The sequence below is a fragment of the Calidris pugnax genome, unplaced genomic scaffold (genome assembly GCF_001431845.1).
Source record: "Calidris pugnax isolate Ruff unplaced genomic scaffold, ASM143184v1 scaffold133, whole genome shotgun sequence".
NCBI lineage: Eukaryota > Metazoa > Chordata > Aves > Charadriiformes > Scolopacidae > Calidris > Calidris pugnax.
The window spans coordinates 4,293,353-4,312,354 of NW_015090977.1; the positions used below are offsets into that span (position 1 = coordinate 4,293,353).

The 19,002-nt window shown below is 40.2% G+C and overlaps 1 protein-coding gene across 1 annotated transcript in view; it reads right to left on the minus strand.

The window, feature by feature from the left end:
• TAF15 (TATA-box binding protein associated factor 15) overlaps window positions 1–16,811 on the minus strand; it is a 22,577-nt gene extending 5,766 nt beyond the window's left edge. Inside the window, exons 1-8 of the mRNA XM_014953272.1 lie at window positions 16,660–16,811; window positions 12,862–12,898; window positions 11,689–11,737; window positions 11,411–11,501; window positions 11,215–11,332; window positions 8,213–8,496; window positions 7,258–7,372; window positions 597–631 (exon numbers count right to left, since the gene is read on the minus strand). Coding sequence (XP_014808758.1) covers window positions 597–631; window positions 7,258–7,372; window positions 8,213–8,496; window positions 11,215–11,332; window positions 11,411–11,501; window positions 11,689–11,737; window positions 12,862–12,898; window positions 16,660–16,669 — 739 coding nt within the window. The 5' untranslated portion in view covers window positions 16,670–16,811. The remainder of the gene's footprint in view (window positions 1–596; window positions 632–7,257; window positions 7,373–8,212; window positions 8,497–11,214; window positions 11,333–11,410; window positions 11,502–11,688; window positions 11,738–12,861; window positions 12,899–16,659) is intronic.
• Window positions 16,812–19,002: the final 2,191 nt, after the last annotated feature.

Below are 19,002 nucleotides of genomic sequence, written 5' to 3' on the forward strand. Positions count from 1 at the left end.
AGGGTTTAAAAAAAAAAAAAAAAAAAAAAAAGAAAAAGAAAAAGACTATTTTTAGCAAAACATTTTCAAGTGACTTTTTTAGAGACAAGAAAATATTTACAGTATGTATGTAATGCATCTACAATCTAAAACATTAACCAGAGATTTAGAGAATATTTAGATTAAAACGTTCAACAGAAGGTGTCTGTAGGACGTTAACGTGTTCTTTAACTTGCAGCACGTGGCAGTTGCCACACTGATGCTATGCTGGTGTTATCTTGCAAATGCTGGTTGTCAGATCACCAAGCAGTTTACCACTTTTTTTTTTGTTTGTTTTTACCTCTAGTACCATTCTAAGTCGCATTTGTAACAAAAATTTTAAAATGAAAAGAAAAAAAAAAATAATCCGGTGAACGTCACTGTCTCCACAAATTCTTTCATGCAATTTGATAGAGTAGAAATCCAGTTTATTGCTAAAAGTTTGGCTATTAAAACTCATGAACACACCAGCCTCACCAAAACGCTCTAACGCTTCTACTGGATAGTAACAAGATATTGGTGGCTTTTAGATTTATAAAGAATTTCCACTGAAACATTTTTGGATACTCGGCACTTACCACCGTAATTTTTGAAGCCACCACGGTCACCACCACTGCAGAGGAAAAATTGAAGAAATGATTTCTTCCTTAAGTCTCTATGAGCTGAGCCCAAGGCTCAATCTACAGTTAACTGATCACAAGTTGAGAGTTACTGTCTAAGAGGTAAAGCACCATCTCTACGTTCTCCTCACTACTCATTCACGTTCAAAGATTAAATTACATGAAAGTGAATAATCTCACAGGGTGCTGCACTGGAGAAAAGAAGCCCTAAAGAGTATTTTAAACTACCCCACACACATGGTGTTGTTTCAATACTTTCTCCCATCCCATAAGCCAAAATGACTGCTATTAAAAACTGGGTTTTAAAACAGAAACGTTATTATCATGAAGGTTAATGGGCTTTTAATTGTAGATGTAATTGCTACTTTGGAATAATTAGTACTTTCCTAGAAGTAAGAAGAGCTAAAGTTAATTAACCTCCATTGTTATGCATTTATATCTGGGGGACAAATTAGCAGTATCAGCCTTTCTCTGAGAAAGGCTCTGTGGGGACCTACTGTACTGTTAGCACTTGACACAACAGAGAAGGTGTGTGTATGTGAGCTTCAAAAGCAGAGGCCGTGAAGTTTTATTTCATTCATTCTGAAACCTGTGGCACAAAATGTAGACCAAGTTAAGAGATTAAACACATCCACTTTCAAAGGTTAGAAGGGGATTTTAAACAGGACGTTACGCCCCCAATTATGTGCATGAAAATAAACCCTCACTCTTTTCAATGTAAATGGCTCCTACTCGAAGGATTTTTCACGACAGCATTTTTAATTGCATCCATGTTATGAACACAATATCATCAATATTCAAAGCCTTCTGGAAAAATACAACCACTGCAATTTTTTAGAAAGTCAATAACCAAGTGCCAGAAAGACTGCCTCATACTGCTACATACAACTGCCTGCTCGCCCTCCTTCACATGGGGGACACAAAAAATTAGGCAGTTTCACCTAATCTTGATGGTTTTCACACTCAGGAGCTAAGACAAAGCCAGTGTGAGTTCAACCCCTGATGTAGAAGGTTATCTCCAGACTCTGGAATTACTGGGCCAGTACCAGCTTCTTCACCAATATTCTTTACCACTGGAAGTCCCTAGAGGTTTTAATTCAATCTATCTGCCAGCACAACAGAACCCAAACACGCGACACAAACACCCCAGCAAAAGGCAATGAAATAATAACTTCTTTGGCATTCTGTATATCTGTTTTTTGTTACAGCGAATGCAAAGTCCTGAGTGGGAGGTACTGCTTACTTAACATTTAGGAGATAAAATCTGTCCAAAGCGAGGGACAAAGGGAAACAGGGTTTCAACAGATATTATCAAAACTTGATTTCAAGAAGGTGACTTTGAAGGGTGACTGACATTCTGCGACAGTACATATAGGGGGTATATTATGTTTGTGACAACAGACTATCACTTTTACTGGGACTTTTCTTAAAATATTTTTTTTCTGCAGATTTTAAATTGCTTCTCCACAGAAAAAATTCTGAATGCTAAATTGCAGTGTCATTTACTCATAAGTAATTCATTCTGCTCATTAAAGGGGTAAATGAATGAATTTTATATGCAACATCAGATCTGGTCTTTATTCAAGGCTGGCTGTTCTTAAGGACTGAAGATAGAAACACAATGGTGATGATAAAATTTACTGTAAATATCTTTCTGTCACCTCCAACTCACTTCAGCTGAAAAAAAAACCCAAACAAACCACTTCATTATGACACAAAAATTTTCAGTAGGATGCCTGCTCTTCTAGGATTTTAACTCAGAAATAACAAGAGTGAATACATCAACCATGGAAATGTTATCCAAGTTCTGCAACCCTAGACTATGTCCCAATTCATGAGGGCAGCATTACCCAGAACATGTATGTTTTCCAATTTGAAAGTATACACTAGCAGAAACATAAATTAGAAAAAACCAAGAATCTAAAAACGTACAGAAAATAAATTTATGATTAACGTAGCCAGGATTTTCCAGAAGTGAGGATTTTGCTAAGATGTCAGGGTAAAAGCGTGTGGCCCGTGATTCCGAGAGGCAATAGATACATAAAATGTAAAAGAAGCCACAGTCAAATGCCTAATTTCTAAGTTTGTGATACAGTAATTCTGCACCCTGCACTAATAAGTACAGTCCACAACCTTTCATTAGTTTTTTAATTAACGTGTATAGAAACATGTTTTTGCCCAAATACGCTTCTCCAGGTTATCTTCTGCTCAGTCTCACCCTACTCACCCAAACAAAACCCGCATCAAACCAGTGACAGCTACCTTTGATGACAAAGTCATGCTTTCTTCCATTTTTAAGTCCCATTTCGTATGTGATTTATAAAGCTGCAGTGTGTTACCCTCCTGAGATTGCTGGGCAAAGCTACCCCAGACCCCCAGGAGGCAGGTGGATGCGCTGCAGCAAGCAAAGTCAACACAGAAATTGGCTACAAGCAGCTGATGCCACCCTCTGAGATTTACCCCTCACTGAGACATGAACTTAAATTAGTTCCCAGACTATTGTGATGGAACACGTAGAAAATCTAATTGCAGTGTTGCACAGGCTGCTGCTTTACTGGTCTTGCTCACAGACCAAATAGAGTTAGGGATCTCAACAGTCTATGTTAGAATTGTGAACAGGTAGCTAAAATTCAGCAATGCCACCAATAAAGATAGTAAAATAAAAGAGACTGAACTGAAAGCAGCCAGAATGTGTACATGGCATCATTCATAGTGACAAAAGCTTGCTTGTCATGAGATGTTCTTTTCTCCCTCCACTCAGTCATACATTTAAACCTCACCTACTTGCATGTAAAGGGAGTTAATGTGAACATAGCTTGTTACAGAAACAAGAAATACACTTTAAAAAAAATATCAGATGTTGGCAGCGCTAGCACTAAGAACTCAGGAACCAAATTTCAGCCTCCAACATGCATCTACGTCTTGCCAAGCATGTGGGAGTTGCACATAAGAATGTATTTTTACAAACAAGAAAGGAATGCTTAGTGCACCAATAAAGTCACTGACAGATGGCTTTTCTTTTTTTGTTGACTATATTTAATGCCTCTGTTCATGTTTTTCCAAGATCTATATAAGGCTAAGCACAAGTATATACATTACACGTCAAAATATTAATTCTGGACATAAACCCCACTGTTGTAAAAAACATTTGCACTAAGTTGTAGTTTCTTTGTATCACAATAAACTAATTCTGCCTCATAATAGCTTATATAGCAATCAAGCTGCAGAGATAACTTTTGTTTATAGTACATCAAATCTGCGCAAGAGGAAAACAACAACAACAAAACAATCTATGCTGAGCAAAGTTAGGATTTCTGTGACAAATCCTAACGCAATAGTAAATCCTTTTCTAAACTGTATCTATAGTTCCACGAAGCCAGACTGTAGGAGCTGATTCAAAGGCAAAGCTTTCCCCATTTATTCCCCAGACTCTAAAAGAAGAGCAGCATCACAATATGGCCTGAATGGCTTTCCCAAGATGAAAGAAAACAAACCTGCTTTGTTTTTCTTTACCTTTCTGAATACCTACTGTATTTCCCACTTACGTGTTTAACCAAAACAATTTGTTCCCACAATGAGTAATTAATTCCTTACCTTTTGGATGAGGACTCTAACAAAAAGGTGACTTATTCTACAATGAAACTTGGAAGCAAAACTGCATTCTCAAGACCTGGCGTACCTGCTTTCTAACCAAAAGAGCTCAGAGACAAGACTCTTCTACTATGGGTTTAAAAGAAAGAAAAGATTTTGCTTCTTAGCCAAACTACAAATTAGTGAGATCATCAATTTTTTAAGTTTCAAAATGAAAGGGTGGAAAAATTCTACTAAAATCCCCAAAGATGTAATTCAAGATCATTCAAAAAAATCTGAAGAACAATTTCGAAACCCAAAGCTACTAAGATTAAAAAGTGAACATCTGACACATAAGAAAATGATTGTTCTCTATCGTAAGAATATCAGCTGGGGAATCTGAACAGTAATTTCTCAAAACTTTCTTCTCAGTGCTGCATGACTTTGCACAGGCACAAAAGAAGAATGAGTGCTGGAAGCATTTATTACAGTACATATTCAAGTCATTCCAGTTTTCAGAATAACGATTCATACCTTAACATTACCAACCACATTTGGAAGTACTTTTGTAAAGGTTATTCAATGAAATAAAAGCTCTCCGAAATTTAAAAATGCTAATTCGATTTTGCCCCGAGGATTCTACTTGCAGACTGCTCCGAGGGGCCTTGCACGGAGCCATTGCAGCCAAAAATCTCTGCATTTCAGTGCCAGTCAAGACTAAATTTTTATTACTAGTGGACACAGAAGAGATTCACTCCCTACGATCTCAAATTAGCCATTCTTTTTTTTTTTCACATCAAGGAACAATATTTTTTTTCACATTGATAGAACTCATTTACACACTATTTTCTAACCACTATAAAAATCAAAGCCTATGTTATTACAGCAGCACAAATATCTGCGTAGACAAGATTTTTAGATAAGACTATTTCCTGACGGCTACAGAATTTCCACAGTTTAATGTTAAGCATTAAAATGTGATGAAAGTAAAAAACTGAAAATAGTAACTAATTACTGGAAATAGACTTGACATTCCTACCAAAGCTGCTCTTGGGGAAAAAAAAAAAAAAACCAAAACAAACCAAAACTAAAACCAAAAACCACCCAAGGAAACAAACCCAAAAAACTACCCTGAAACCCCACATTTTCACAGGACTAAACATGATTTCTTACCTTATTAGAAGGAATTTTCCCCTTGATTATACAGTTTAATTTAATTCAATTTAACCTTTTACACTTTTCTAATAAGCATGACTGGTAAAAACACAGATCAGAAGCAGAATCCTCCATCATAATTATGCAGAAAGACTGAATAAACATATATGACACTATAGTTTCAGAAAAAATTCAATACAATGGCATTAAAGACTGCATCCCTTAGCAGAATCGACAGACTTCCTAATAAATGCCTTCCCACTTTGCTGTATTTTCCTCCCCCTTCTCCATTCACCTCCACTTTTTTCCTTCTTTTGGCTTTAAAGTCTACTGAAGCACTATTATCTACATGGATGTGTGAACAAAATTTTTCTTACGTTTTGGAAAAATATGGGAAGAGGCTTTATTTTCACAGACATCAGTTCATCTTAATCTTGCAAAGACAGAAGTTTGTTTCAAAGTGATAAAATCTACCAAAAATATATTTTTGAAGCTCACATTCATTCCTCTTATTGGAAAGGGCTCAGCTATAAATATTTTTTTAAAAACCCAGATTTTATCATAGGAATATGGAAAGCCCTCATTCACATAGAAAAGCTGATTTTAAAAAATTGCTCAGTTTTAAATGAAAATGAACTTAGAAATTACTTTGCTAGTTAAGTTTATATTCTATGAAACCCCTACAAACTGTTAGATAAAATAACTATTAATACGCTTTTGTAATTGTGCTACAACATCTAATTAGGGGAGATAAGTTCCACCTACATCATCAAAACGGTGGGCCATGAAGTACAACTTGGGGCCACCTTAGGAGTGGGCAAATTTTCAATATGGTTCAAAAATACTTTAAAAAGTCACCGAGTCTTAATACACTGTTGGATTATTTCATTTAAATTAGATCAGTTCAAACAAACAGAGCTGTATAATTAGAGTTCTTCATCTGGAGCTCTAGCAATAATCCAAAACTGGCCTTTTAAGGGGTAAGTGCTGGGGAGAAGCAACACTTCAAAGCTCGCTGGAAGCTTCAACGTTCTGACTTTGCATCAATGAGCACTTCAAACCCCCAACCATTTCACAGAGGTACACTAAGGGAAACCAATTGTGACAATTTATGAAGAAATAATAATGTCATCTGGCCTAATCCAACAGGATTTAAAGCAAAGGTCTCAGTCTCTCAGACCTATGTATAAAATCATCTGCAAGCACAAAATTAAATATGTGCATAAATTTTCTTGACAGGAACAGTGCCTAAGGCAACGGCAGAAGGGGTAATATTGTCGTTAGTGTTTAAAATCTACCTAAACTAAACGTGTTTAGACTGACGGCTAAAATAGTGATAGAAACTGTATTTTAATGGAAGATTAAAATTGCAAAAACCAGTAAAGAACAACTAATGTTATTACTAAATTACTCCTAAGTTATTTAGAAAGCAGAAAGATAATTAGCCAACCTTAGTGTAATGATTTGTCACTGTACAGTAAAAATAATTCCCTGCTAAAATGTTAGCTGCTTTGGCTATGAATTTTATAAAACTTTCTCAACCCCTGGCTGTTGGTTTTCTTGTCATTAAAAACACATTTTTACAGGCTTTAAAATATCTTATTTCAAGGGATGGGCTCAGACAGTTTTTGTACTGCAACTCATGGAAATAAAATGCAGCGATCTGTCCTAACAATCAAACACTTGGTCTCAATCTATCTGAACCTAAAAGCTTTTCCTAGGCAAAATGCTTTTCTGTGCAGCACAGAAAGGTTTAATTTTAGAAACCTTCCATTTTTGGAAATCTAAATCTGAACCACATTAGGAACAGACAGATAGTAAACAAAATTTAAAACCAGCTAATTAATAAGAAACAAAGGTAAAGAACTGCAGGCACTGGAATGAGCTCACTTACCCGTATCCAGACATATGACCTCTTCCATCCATGTCATATCCCCCTCTACCTCCTCCCTGTGACCCGCCATATCCTCTATTATCTTCTCCATACCTACTCTTTTCACGACGATCATCTGGAGGAACGAGTAAAACAAAACAAAACATGAGGAAATTGTACTGCAAACTGTGGTGCAGTGAAAATTCCCAACCTACAGCTTCCACACACCCCCTCCCCCCTCCAGCCTGCCATTTAAATCTGGAAAGCATCAACTCCTAAATCTTTCTTACATTAACGACGCCACAAAGTAATGGAGCAAAGTTTGATTTTCTTCCAGTTATCTCCCTTGGCTTCCAGAGCCACAAGGTATCTCAGAATGTAAACACTCCGTGCTTTAATTACACTCCATTTTCCAACCATTAAACACATATTGTCTAAAATATACTTTTCATTCTACTTCCATGTAGCCTTCCCAGTTTGCAAAAGACACCACTGAAGACAGAACAAAGATAAAGAGTGTGGGTTGTGTCATTTGTGTGACGTTACTGCAAAAAAAAAAAGGCTTGATCTTAAACTTATTTCCTTCTATCTCAGAATTCACCTACACAGCGTAAAGCTGGGATGTGAAGTGCAAAAGCTCTTCATGACTGATCAAGACACGTCACTCTCATGCAGGAAGAAGGTTCAAAATAGCTTAGGAATAAAATTCCTTGCAGAATTTGCAGAACTCAGGGACACAAACTTTGCAAGGCTCTCTCCAACACACGCCAATGCAACAATTTTGGGGCCCCAACAGTTTTTCATCTCTGAATAATGTTTTGAAAGTCTTAACAAATAAAACATTCCCCAAGAATATCACACAGAAAAAGAGCTTTAACTCTTCATCAAATCAACTCTCTGTGGAAGGAAATCCAACCATTTCAGTGTTTCTTCTCATTTTTATTAGCCAATACTGAATTCAACCTGTGAATTTTACCTTGGCTGTTGTGGCTATAGCTTCCCTTCTGAGACTGGTAGGACTGCTGAGAATGGCCATATGAGCTTTGGTGCTGGTTATAGCCTGACTTTTGGTCATATGAGCTCTGGTGGCCATAGCCCGACTGCTGGTCATATGAGCCCTGGTGGCCATAGCCCGACTGCTGGTCATATGAGCTTGACTGCTGGTCATAAGAGTCTTGGTTTTGTCCATAGCTTGACTGCTGATCATAAGAGCTTTGGTGCTGACCATAGTTTGACTTTTGTTCATATGAGCCTCTTCCACTTAAAATAAACAGAATTTGTATTAATAGCTAAATGTTCACAGAATAGAGAGCAAAATAATGGCTGAAAATTCATGACATTGCTAAAATTTCCTAGTCACAGTCACCTCCCAGTGGCACATGGATATGAAAATACTCTGTTTCATCTCTGTTGGGATATATCTGGCTTCCAACAAAAGCAAGGCAGAAAACTGTGTGTTACCATCTCTTTCAAGACATCCTCAGTTCATACTGTACGTGCAATTTAACAGCAGCACCCCCCTGACTTATCCCAGTACAACGCTTGCCTTCTCCCCTCTCCCCAGGAGCATGACAATGGCTGATGGACAGCCCATGACCTGCAAACTGCCAAATCCTTCCCTGCAGAAGTGCAGGAGAGACACCTGCTGCTCACGTTTTATTGTGCAGCTGACACTTCTGCCTACAAACAAAAAAACAACCCAAGATTTTGCTTTCACTGAATTGCAGTCTATCTTTTTCTGGGCATTCTACCATTTTGCCAAGAACTTTTCTAACTCTTGTGATATCCTCTGACACACTTGCAGTTCTTCCCATGTTAGTGCCATCTACATATGATATCCTACCACTTTTCATCAGAAATATTGACCAATATCACATTTAGGATAGCCACAATGTGGCTATATATACTAAGAGGGAGTCATACCTGTTCTCTGACTAACAACAACCTCATAGCAACCACAAGGCTATCTCACTCACACCATATTTCCCTAGGCTACTTCAGCGCCCAATGTAGAAACAAAAGTATCTTGAAAATCTAGATGTATGAGAGAATTGTTCCAGTTGGGTTACCCTTTCAATGGCAAGACATTATATAGATTTATGAGACATAAATTGTATCCAGGAAACACTGGCTGTTATTCATACCTTTGTTTCCTCCTGGGTACTTAGTTACGGCTGAATTGTATTATTTTTTCATTAATTGAAATTAATCACCAACATTTGCCACCCTTTCTGCTCTCCCTGCTTCCATCCTTTCTCAAAAGATGAGGCACTGTATTTGCCACTCTCCAGTCTTTGGCAATCTTACTTGTCTCAGAAAAACAAGCAAACAAAAAAACCCCAAAGATCTAAGAACCTACAGAAACTTTCCACCAGCTTTTCAGAACACTCTAAGATGAAGTCCTTTGGGTGCAACCAACCTCAAAATATCCCATCCATGTAAATACTGTCTAATCTGAGTCCTCCCAGTTCTAGCCTAGATCTTAGCTTTAACATAACTAATCCCAGTGGCAAAGAGATCACAAAGAATTTTGTTAATATCTTCACTTCAAAAAAACCTCAGCTCCACTTTAGCCTTTGCACCATCACCAGTGAAGGAAGCACCATTGAGAGCATCCACCATTTGCTGGTTTTCCCTCCTTCCCTTCAGATGCGAGAGCTACAATTTTGTGATCATCCTCTTCAAAGTTGCTATCATTTAATTTCTGGGTTTCTCCTTACTTGTTACAACCACACATTGAAAAGTTTCCCTCCAATGCCTCAATGCCTTTTTTATTATTTTCTTGATTAAAAATAACCCAACAAACCCAAACCTTGGAGAATATATGCCCCTACTGTGGTTTTTTCCCCGCTGGATGTCTACAGAGTTAAAAACTACATTATTGCCTAGTCCTGTATCTTTGTACAGCTCTAATAAAAGCTCAGAAAACAAAGCAAAACAAAACTTAACCACATCCCTGCCTTCTTTAGGGATGCAAAAAAGACTCTGTGAGCAACAGCACCTACTGCTCACAGATCTAAGACCTTGCTTGTTTATATTACGGTGTTTTGTAGTAACTACAAAACCAGAAAACAAGTACAGTTTTGCTGAAGACCAGACTGTTTTATCAGCTTGCAAAAATAAAAAAATACAAAAAATATTTGGACCTTGGACACAAGAAAGAAGTTTAGTACATGACCGTGTATTTTAAAGAGGTCACATGATCCTCAATAAAGATCTAATGCAAGCAGTAACCTTGGGGTGTACGCATGAAACTTGTAAATTAGATAATGAAGTGGGAAGTTGGGTTGTATTTTCCAACATACTTTAAAAGTTGCATCATTAACCCTCCTGAAACTGTACAACTCTTCGAGTACAACATCACTTAACAAGTAAACTACACTTGTAACAGTGTAAAGTACTGAACCACTGTGCAGTATGAAACACACATTTAAGTTATTGATAAGGATATAAAACCATGATGTTTTGAGAATCCTGCTTAGTTGGAAAAGCCATTTCTTAAATTATACTTCTGAATCCTTTTCTTTCACCACAAAAAGTCAGATAAGAAGGCTGCAAACATAACCCAAGCTATGAATTTCCTTGCTAACAACTTATTTCAAGTTAATAAAGAGTATTGTAAGCTTACATAAAAGCATGTGACTGGAGAGGTACTCCATTTGTCTTTTTCTTAATAAAAATACTCTCCACCAAGCCCATTTTTTATTGTGTTCACTATCCAATGACTTTCTAAAGGATATCTCCCCGTACAACTTGACTTCAGAACAACTGTATCCATCCTTCTTACATTAAGAAATATTCTTCCCTTATCTCCTGTTCTCTCAGGCATTAAAAACGTCCCAAGAATGTGGATTTTCAGATGTTTATCTTTTTGGGTTTTTTAGCAATGATAGCAGGTAACGTGTTACAGCTCTAGTTAAGAACGTACAACTACTAGATAGTACTTTAAATAGATACTGTTAATCTCAGCTTCCTTACCCTCTAGACGACCCTTTCTGCTGCCCCTGACTGCCGTAAGACTGCTGGTTGTATGAGCTCTGATTCTGATTTTCATAACTGGATTCATCATCGTATCCCTGGGAATCTTGTCCATAACCTGGAAATCGAGGAAGAAATTTTTTAGTAAATATTCACCTTTTGATTACTACCAATGAATGTAACAAGCTAGCCAAACCTGTTTGATTTTGTCCATAGTTCCCATGATAGCTTCCGTAGTTCTGTCCGTAGGAGGAATTGTCTCCACTCTGCCCATAACCAGAATACCCCTGTAATTTAAAGAACATACTCAAATAAGTGAGACTTAATTACAGTTTCCCTTTGGTAGACTCGACTGCAAACATCAAGCACAGCTGAGAACAAACTTCTTCCCAGCCCAGATATGGTCACCCAGGAGCAACTGTTTTTACTCAAGGAGCATCTGCTTTGAGAGACTCAATGTTGTTTTCAACTTACCTGTGTTTGTCCATAATTTTGACTGCCCTGACTGCCATAGGACGAATAGCTGTAACAGAAAAATGCATTTAGTAAATGCTTACAGTGCCCTCCACGTGGGTTGGAAAGTAAAAGTATTTTTGGTGTTATTTTAAGTTTCTTTTCATTCCAAAATTGGTTTTTAATCCCTAGGTATACTAGGGATTAAACAGGCATATTAGAACCACATCAATACACTAATGGTTACTACAGCTGACTGGCAGAAACCAGAAGAGCTTATTTTAATTTCTGCTCTGTTTCAAGTGTAAATTTAAGGTACATGGAAGTTGGGCTTACTGTAATTTGACAGATTCTTCACAATCACCGAAAATTTTATTGTACAAAACCAAGGCTTTTTAAGTTTTTCAGTACATTCTTACAAAGTTAATTTTATTTTCATCGATTGCTGTCCATCCGGTATTTGCTGGACTATTCAACAATAACATCATCATCAAAACCCGCATCAGCTTTAGATTATACTTACTCCTTATTCTGCCACTTTAAAACTTCGTGAACTGATAGAAGAACCATGTGCTGAAACTCACATCATACTCAGATATCAACTCAAACTCACGCAGTGCTACATGCATAGAACCTTGTGCTTTCGTTAGCACAATCAGTATTAGCCGCGATTTTCACACTTGCATAAAACCACTTTTGTTTCACTGATTAAAATAGTCCCCCCCAAAACCCACAGCTATTTTATGAACTGGTTTTTAAATACCAAAATTACAAATGGTGTTATCAGGGGGTTTTAAGAAAAAAAGTTCCCTCCGACAGGAAAACAAAATGGAAAATTAAAATCTTAAATCTGTATTGCCCATCATCCTCACACGTGACTAAAATCTTAATGAACAGATTAAGGCAGTTATATGAAAAATTTATCTATATTTATAACATTTCAAAAGTTCTTACTATTAGAAGACATAAATCCAATTTAAACCTGCTTATTGTCTTCCCTTCAGGAGAACATATTTTTTCCATTTTTGAAAACATCTTAATAAAAGCCCAGGGCAGCAAGCTTTTTGCAACTCTAACTCCAAAAATGTGACCAACACTGTACCATGCCCAAAGATTCAAACATCATGCTGAGAATCTGAAATGGCCTTTTATTTTGCAGATGTAATTGCTAACAGCAAAAAACCACAAACATACCTCTGCTGGCCCCCAGACTGACTGTAACTTCCAGAATCTAGAAAAAGAAGTAAGTCATATTGAGAACTTCCAATTAACATTTTATTCCTCTACTTTCCATAAGAGGGAGAAATATGGGGAGAGGGAGAAAGGTTCAAGTACACTGGATAACACAGGTACCTTCCCTGCAGAATGAGAGATCTTCCTTTTTATTAACAGACTAGAAAATGCTAAGACCAGGAGAACAAAAGCACAGGGTGTGGGGGACATGAAACAGGTGCTGAACTTTCCTTTTGAAGGATCTGAATTCTATTTTCAAGGCATCTCTTCAAATATTTGGGACTGCACAATCCCTCTAATGGCTATGATCAATGAACAGAATGCAGCAGCTTAATTACTCAAGCAAAGCTAAACAAGTCCTACTGAACCCCTTTTAAGATGCCATAAGAAAGTTCTGCCTAGCAAAGGGCATAGACACGGCCAGAATTTGGAGATGTAAAATCAGGGATGGAGGAACCACGACATTTCCCTTCTTCTCCCATATTGCAAAAGGAGAAACATTACCCATAGCTCAAACCATGCAGCAATTAATTCATTTACACACCACCCAAGCTGTTCAAGAAGGTATTATAAATATTATTTCCAATTAATGTAAACTTCCCTTATGACGGAAATTGATTCCTGAAACACATTAGAAGAATGTGAATTTCAAAATCTGACCTTGAGTTAAAAAAATAGATAAATAAATTCATTGGAATTGTTTGCCTTGTATTTAAAGTAGAGTATCTGATTTGTAAGAGCTATAAATGTTACGAAAAACTCGACTACCTGCCAGCTGGAATTCAATTCCTAAACAAAAAGATTTATCTCTACTGATTTAGCTTATGACGTTATTTTGCCTTGTTAACTGTATGATGATGGATTTCCTTGTCTTCCGCAAAACTGCAAATTTTTGTGTGTTAAAAGCTCTAACTATACAGGAGAAAACACACATTCCTACCGATTTAGTTTCCCAATCCAGCTGTGTGTAAGAGATGCACAAAACACACATGCATTGCCCCATCAACCCTTCCAAATTCAGATGGTCCCAAAGAGGCTTCACCTCAGAGAGACCCACACTCCCCAAGCTGCTCTATGTCCAACCAACTTCTTACCCACAGAGACTCCGTCAATCTTACTTTTTATACAGGAGTCTCAATTCCTCTTGATATTTTTGCTTGTAATTCCCACCTTCTCATCAAAACCCAAACACTTTCTTCCTTTCTCTGCCAGTCTCACCTGTACCGTCACTCTGGATAACAGCCCTGCAATTTTCCTGCTCCCTTCAAGAATTTGTGCAAATATTGTGGTGCCGCGGTCTAATAAAAAATATCAAGAGCTGCTCTGTTTTCATCCCCAATTTCAGTCTTTCCCCGAGTCACACTCTCAAATTTCTACACCTAGAACTAACCAAAAAGCTGAAACCATGAATGAATTACTGTGTCAGAAACTACAAACGATTATAACCATCTTTGAATCAAAACACACATCAAATTGCTTAAAGCCTGTTCATTATACCTCTCTCTAACACACATACTTAAACACGTGCATATATACTTCTAATGTATATACACGGATTATCACCTAAACTATTCAGACATGAAGCAGCATTTTTAATGGTAAAGTACCTCCTCAAGGCAATAAAAAAGCATCAAATATCACATTCGGTAAGAGTAATATTTACCAAAAGCTAAGATGAGACAAAATATTTCATTTTACACATCCTATAAAGTGGTTTCACTCAGATGTGAAAAATTCTACTCCTTTTGCTCTGCTATACAATGATTTCCTTGCCTTTTCACAATTACAAGCATTTTTAAAAGTTCAAGTCAAACATGTTTATTGTTTTTAATGAGATGAAGGTCAGTTTTTTACAGTATTTCAATTTAAATGATCATAAAGATTACTATTAAATAGATAATGGCATTTTAAAATTATGGTTTCACTCTAAAATGTATATGCCATTAGTGCTGCTAATTAAAACAAAGAATATTAATGGCTGTACCAGAAAGAATTCTTCAGTAAGGATGTAATTAGCTATAAATGAAAGGACTACATTTAATTCTCCTTAGCTTCTACCTTACTAACTTCTGCCAAACCACAAAATTTTGGAAAAAGTTTGAAAGCAAACAGATAAGGAGCCTGTAAAAAATGAATACGTAGAATCAGAGGAATTTCCTTTATTTATACACTTTTCTACATCCTTTGTTGGACTGCTTAGTCTACAGACTTCTGATCAATTTATTTTGGTGGGCTCAATAGAGACGAGAGTCTGTAAGTATTTTCGGAAACAACAAATAGTTTATTCTGGAAATTCCTGGATGTGCAGACATTTCTTCTGAATGTTTAAAAAGCTCACAGAAAAATTTCCTGTGAATGAACTGGGGCAAAGCAGATGAGCCACCTTGCACTGCTCAGGGAGTGCATTCCTCTTACGACAGAAAAATCTGCTGTGAACATTCAAAAAGTGAGGTTCCCATATAAAATAATTCATATAAAGAAGCAGCATTGCTTCTGTAGTATTTCTCAACTGAAATAATCTCATGTTTGAGCATCACCACAGAGAAGAACAGAGGAGACACTCTCAGGTGCTTGACTGGTAAGTACCTGAGGTCTAGGAAGAAAGTGTTTTTAGTTTACTGCACAACTTTGCTCATTTAGTAAAGACTTCATGGTCTGAACACATTATACAGTAGCTTCAGATGCATTTTCTACTCATGGCAAATGGCTGTCCTTGCACTAAAGGAGTCCTTTAACATACCTTGCTTTGTTTTTATTCTTTATCATGCATATATGTGGTGTGAGACAACACTAAAACAGAGTGAACCATGAAGATGGTTCACTCCACAAAGCACTTAGAGCCCTCCCATTCTGGGGTACACTACCTATCCACGGCTTCACAGGGGCATCACTGCTGGTGGGATGGAAACATTTCCGCCTCAAATAGGATGAAAAATAAGTACACAACATACTCATAGAAGCCCCAGGAGAAGCTGGGCTGTGTCACGTCATCTGGGGCAGCAGACATACTGTCTCCATACTCAACTAAAGGCCTCCACTGGGAAAAGAATTACAGCCAGGGCATTTTTAAGTACACACAAGGGAGGCTGTGAAGTTACCCCCTTCACTATGCTGGTATCCTCAGGGGGGGTTGCTAGAGCAGAATACAAAGCAGATGCAGCAGCTAGGGAGACACAAAGGTGGGTCCCATGCTGGGGGGCAAGCAGGGCATGTCCCATGGCGGGGGGGTGTTGACCCAAAGCAGGGAGCACACAAACCATGCTGTGGGGAGCAGCATGATCAAAAAGGCGGGCCCACATCTCACACTGCGGGGATGAGATACAACCCAAAGTAGGGGCCCACGGCAGGGGGGGAAAAGGGCCACGACCGAAAAGGAGGAGGGGGGGAGGTACACGACCCAAAGGAGGGGGCTACACCAAAAGGGGGCCCACACCTCACACCGCAGGGGGTGAAAGAACCCAAAGAGTGGGGAGCGCCAGACCCAAAACGGGGTGCCTACGACCCATGCAGCACCCGAGCAGGCGGCTCCGATGGGATCCTGCCCCCACGCCCCCCACCCCTGGTGTATGTGTGGGGCGGTAAACGGGGGTGAGAGGAGGGGGGTGGAAAGGAGCCCCGTCTCCCCCTCTAACATGGCCGCGGCCTTTTCCACCTGCGCCACATGGCGCCCGCCCACCCTCCCGCGCCCACCACACCCCTACGGGAAATAAGAGCCGCCACCGTCGCCCCCTTCAGCCCGCCGGGCCTGGAAGCACCTACCCGAAGCCATGGCGGCGGCAGCCGGTAACCGGGGCTGAGGAAAATAATGGGGGGAAGAGAGGGGGAAAAAAAGAGAGAGAGAGAGCGGACGTGAGGGAGACGGAGCGCCGCGCCGGCCGCGCGCACACTGAGGGACCCGCAGCTCGCGCGGACTGCGGGGCCGGGCAGCCAATCAGCGCGCGCGGCGCCTACCACGTGGGGAAAGCAGGCGGGGGGGAGAGAAGGGCCGTACCAAGTCACGGCGGGATGAGGGGGGGAGTGGGTGCTCGGCGCTGTACGGGTACGCTGGGCTGGATGAAGCTGTGCAGGGAGGCCGGGAATGGCTTAAAAGGTTAATTAGTTTAATTAATAAGCACGCGGAGCAGGGCCAAGGTGCCGAGAGGGAACTGGGCGAGGGGATGTGGTGGAAAGCCGGGCGAACACCACTTGTGCATCACCATTTGGGCCAGAGGGTGCCCAAAAGAGAATTTACTGCCCCAAACTTCACAGCCAGGAGAAGCAGCGAGATGCTAAAATGGAGTTAAACAAAACATCCACAATCTGGAACTTAAAAAACCCCAAGGTTCAGCAGGGTGCAACACTTAAAAAGACAAATATTGCCCTGGAGAACAGCTTTCCAAGAAGACGGGTCGTGATCTCGGGAGCCACTTTATGACACGAGGGGAGATGTTGCTGCAGAAAGGAAGATTAATGAGGAACAAACTGAAACGACAGCCAAAGCAACTTTGATTATTTCATCCAATTGTGTTTTTTTAGCAGTCATATTTCTTGTTCCAGGTCAAGGTACCTTCATGTGAGAGCCAGAGAGGGAAAGTTAACAGCTGCCACAGTCTGCATGTCTATCAGCAGAGAAAACAGCGAGCACTGTAAAACCTTGAACGTTGCAAGGTTTTGCCCTTGGGTTGTTTTTTTTTTTAAAAAAAAAAAAGGCAGTGAAGAGTATTCTCTGATTTCAGCTGAATGGATCGAGCAGATTTGCAAACAAGTTGGGCTGTTTCTTTCCCCGCCCCGGGCAGGCAGCAAATCCCACTGCCACAACCTAAAATAAGTTTCTGCAGAACAAGCAGTGACTAGAATGATTAATTTTAAAAGAGGGGGTTGGGCTCTCTGCCCGTCTTTCGGTGTCTCCTTGAAAACCTTCATCTCCTCCAGCCACAACATCTTCTCCCGTGCCATGAGGCCTTCCCGTCTCTGCGACAACTTAGGCCCTCTCAAATCCTGATGCCTTCACCATCGGGATTAGGGCAGATCCCAAACAATGCTCCGTAGCCGGGGCAGGGCAAGGGAGGTGGGGAGATCATAGGACCTCTCAGCGCCTTTGCATTCCTCAAGAGATTGGAGGATTCTCATAAATGGCGTTAGTTTAGACAAAGAGACAAGCTGACGCATCTGATTGCCTGCTGATAGATCTGAGCTGTGCTCTCCTGTTGCTCCCAACCAAAAGCTTTGAAGCTGGGATGGGGAAAAGATGTCGGGGGGGACAATGGGGATGAGATGATTCTCAACCCTCTGCCTTGGCTGAAAAAGATCCCAGCTGCCCCAAACACTTTCTCTGCTTTGCAAAATCAGAGGGAGTGTGGGAAGGTGTGTTTCTTCTGATCCCTCCCGTGTAGATGAGACCTCACAGGTCTTTTATTAGACCTGAGCCAGCAGCCCGCAGCTGGGGTTTGTCTGGAGGAGGAGCTGTTGGCATGGGAGCATTTCTGCCACATAACTGCTCATGGCCAGCAGATGTGGGTCCAAGCACCAGAAACTGGGCAATGGGAGCCACATTCTCAGCTCGCTGCTGAGGCCCTCCCACCACCCTTGGAGCAAAGCCTCCATTTCTCCCTGCTTCTCACTTTTTTCCTGCTCATCTCTGTCCTCACACAGGGGCTTCTCCAGGTGCAGGGCTCCCATGCTGAAGCACCTCCCAGTCTGCCTCTTCCCTTCAGACCATGGTGTGTTCAGATGGTGCATGCACAACTTTGTAGACAAACAGCAACGCTGATGCCGTTTCAGCAGGTTCAGCCTGGTTGGAGGAGGCCTGTCTTTGGGAAAGCCCTCCATTCATGCCAGCATGGGTGGGTAGACGTGGCTGTGGCGCAGACAATCCTCTCCCCCTCCATCTGCCACACCTGAAGGGAAACGTGTGGCCTTTCCAAGCAGCCTAACCCCGTGACACGGCAGTGGAGAGCGGCCGGGGGCGTATGGGGCCTTCCCAGCTTGGTGTGACTTCCAGGCCTCCTGTGTCCTGTGGGAGGGCCAGGAGTACCCAAGCCTGGGGCAGGCTTCCAGCCATAGCTCACACCTCTGCCCGGGGATATTTTTTCCCTTCTGGAGACGTAAATAATAATAATAATT